This window comes from Silene latifolia, chromosome 10 (genome assembly GCF_048544455.1).
Source record: "Silene latifolia isolate original U9 population chromosome 10, ASM4854445v1, whole genome shotgun sequence".
In the NCBI taxonomy this organism is placed as follows: Eukaryota; Viridiplantae; Streptophyta; class Magnoliopsida; order Caryophyllales; family Caryophyllaceae; genus Silene; species Silene latifolia.
In genome coordinates, this window is record NC_133535.1 from 21,696,781 (window position 1) to 21,699,253 (window position 2,473).

Consider the following 2,473-nt stretch of genomic DNA (forward strand, 5'->3'; position numbering starts at 1 on the left):
CTATAAAACCTATAATGCCTATAATAGTTTCTATTCACTTTATTTATTTAAAGTCTATTGCTCATTTGCTCTTGATGAGTTTCTAAGTTGTGCATTATATTTTATAGTTTAATTTATTTATTTGATTATAGTGAGTATATTAAGTATTGTTGTTGTTGTTTTTTTTTTTTTTTTTTTGGTAGAAAGTAAGAATTTCATTAACATTGAAAGCCCGCATACACTGTTTTGTCAACCATACAACAAATTTTCGAATTGGGGAATCCAATTCTGATCACCAACTCATAGCTAATAAAACCAGTTCTCTAGACAACGGGTCAACTTAAGGCTCTCCTTGTCCTATCCTTGTTCTTACTACTAATACGTATCATTATATCATTCTTAAGCCGCCTAAAGATGACTTCAGGAGACCATACCATCTGTGTGACTCTACAATGGTTTCGAGCCCACCAGATGTGATAAATCAACGCCAAAATTACAGCTGCCAGAACGTCTTTATGATCCAACTGACAAGACCACCAGTCCATAAGCTGCTGAGGAGGAATGGCACTGTGACACCATCCATTCACCAGCTGCAAGCATTTCTTGCTGAACTCACAACCAAAAAATAAATGGTCATGGCTCTCAACAGCAGCACCACATAATTCACATTGTGAATCTGAACCAATGCCCATGGAGCAAAGTCTGTCCTTAGTAAGCAAACGGCCTTGAATCCAAAGCCATCCAATGAACTGCTGTTTTGGGGCATTAATACTATTCCAGATGCACTTATACCATGTTACAACAGGAGTGGCAGTACCCAACCATTGATAGCCTTTGGCAATGGAATACTCATCATCCTCTGTAAGCCATCCATTGTTCACGTACCCTGCAAGAAGTTGATCCTTGATCCTACAAATGCGTTTCCAGGCCCAACTACTCCCCTGAGAAGTTGTTGTTGTTGTTGTTGTTGTTTCCAATAAAGTATATTTTAATTTGTTATGTAGTTTTTTTTTTAATTATTTGCTTTATATTTGAATTCATGTTTTCCATTTGGTTTAATTTAAATGATTTACATGTGATAATGTTTTGATTCGTTTGTCAAGTTTTTGCCATGTTGATGTTTGATCTTTTTGTCAATATATTTTTTATATAAACTTTAAAGCACCACGAAACGTATGTGAATGCAGATAACGCAAAGTATCACGTGGTTAATCTGAAGAGGGGATAAAATATAAAATGCACGGAATTGAGGTAAAATTAAAGGTAAAAAAACGTAAGTTAGAAACAGAAAAGTTATGGATGTATTGTTTTATTAAAAGATAGATTCAAATAAAAGAGCACATATTTTATGTCAATGGGTTGGAAAGTTTTCGGTGCAAATTTTGGATAACTATTTTGTTCATATATAATTGTTTTCGTAATTGAAACAAAAAAAAGTATTTGTACTTTTTATATTTTAAAAAAATATGTAATTATCTTGTACTATATATCGTAATTTGTGCAAGAATTTGTTATACATTTATATTCAAACATTGACGTTCAATTTTATAGATAAAAATAAACGTCAAAAACCTAAGAAAACATGGAAATTTCCGTGCATTGCACGGGTGACAAAACTAGTATTCATACATAAACCCACATTGATCTTTTATTTTCAATTTCAGTAGCATTTTTCTCCTTTGATCATAATTTGTTTACTCACCTATTTACGTTTTCCCAGTTTGTTTTAACAATCAAAATATTTATTGCATCGCTTTTGTATTATATATTTATATGCAATAACCCAAGTGTACTTCTAATTCGATCTTATTTTCCCATTGTTCAGAAATGCAGGTTCACATCAATAAAGTTGTCGAAATTCTCTGTCATGTACAAAAAGTCACTAGCCAAGGTTTGTAATGATATGGTTGATTAATGTATGCTTATGTATTTTCTTTTTATTTGGTTCTATTTCATATTTTAATGTAGATTTCTTGATGTGCTATTTACGGGATATTTGAGCTTTGTTTGCCAATCTTGTGATTGCATCCAAGTGTTGGTAATTTGTAATTTAAATTAGTCATAGTTTGTGTATTCTTCCTCCATAGTTAGCTTTAATAAAATTGGTTATTGAATTTCATTTTTGCCTATTAAAGACTTGAATCATCTAAAGGAGATACTTACAATAAAAATAATTTTAACATTGATTAAAGAAAGAAGGATGTTTAAATTTTGGGTTGGGGTTTTATTTGGTTCTTTTTTATGGTCTTGATTCCTCCAACTATGTTTTGTTTTAAAACTAAAAAACTACTCTTGACTAAAAGAACAAAGGAGTATTTTATTATTAATTTTCACTTCAAGAAGCACAACCTGACGACAAAATTCACCCGTGCACACCTTTTATATGTATTTATTTCTACTATTGTTACACTTAATTTTTTACCTGAAAGACAATTTGATCATAACCCTTGTTTAGTGAGAAAGGGTTCTCTGGGGGGAAATCAACATAGGCCAT

General features: G+C 31.6%; 1 protein-coding gene across 1 annotated transcript; it reads right to left on the reverse strand.

Moving 5' to 3' along the window:
• Positions 1 to 314: 314 nt before the first annotated feature.
• On the reverse strand, positions 315 to 2,473 carry LOC141607263 (uncharacterized). The gene is made up of 2 exons (XM_074426621.1): positions 2,402 to 2,473; positions 315 to 920 (listed from the first exon to the last, which is right to left on the reverse strand). The coding sequence occupies exons 1-2, from the start codon at positions 2,471 to 2,473 to the stop codon at positions 315 to 317; spliced, it is 678 nt and encodes a 225-aa protein (XP_074282722.1).

Coding starts and splice junctions, on each gene's coding strand:
- LOC141607263 (XM_074426621.1), bottom strand. CDS start 2,473: ATGGCCTATGTTGATTTCCCCCCAGAGAACCCTTTCTCACTAAACAAG. Junction 921..2,401: donor ATGATCAAATTGTCTTTCAG/GTAAAAAATTAA, acceptor ACAACTTCTCAG/GGGAGTAGTTGGGCCTGGAA.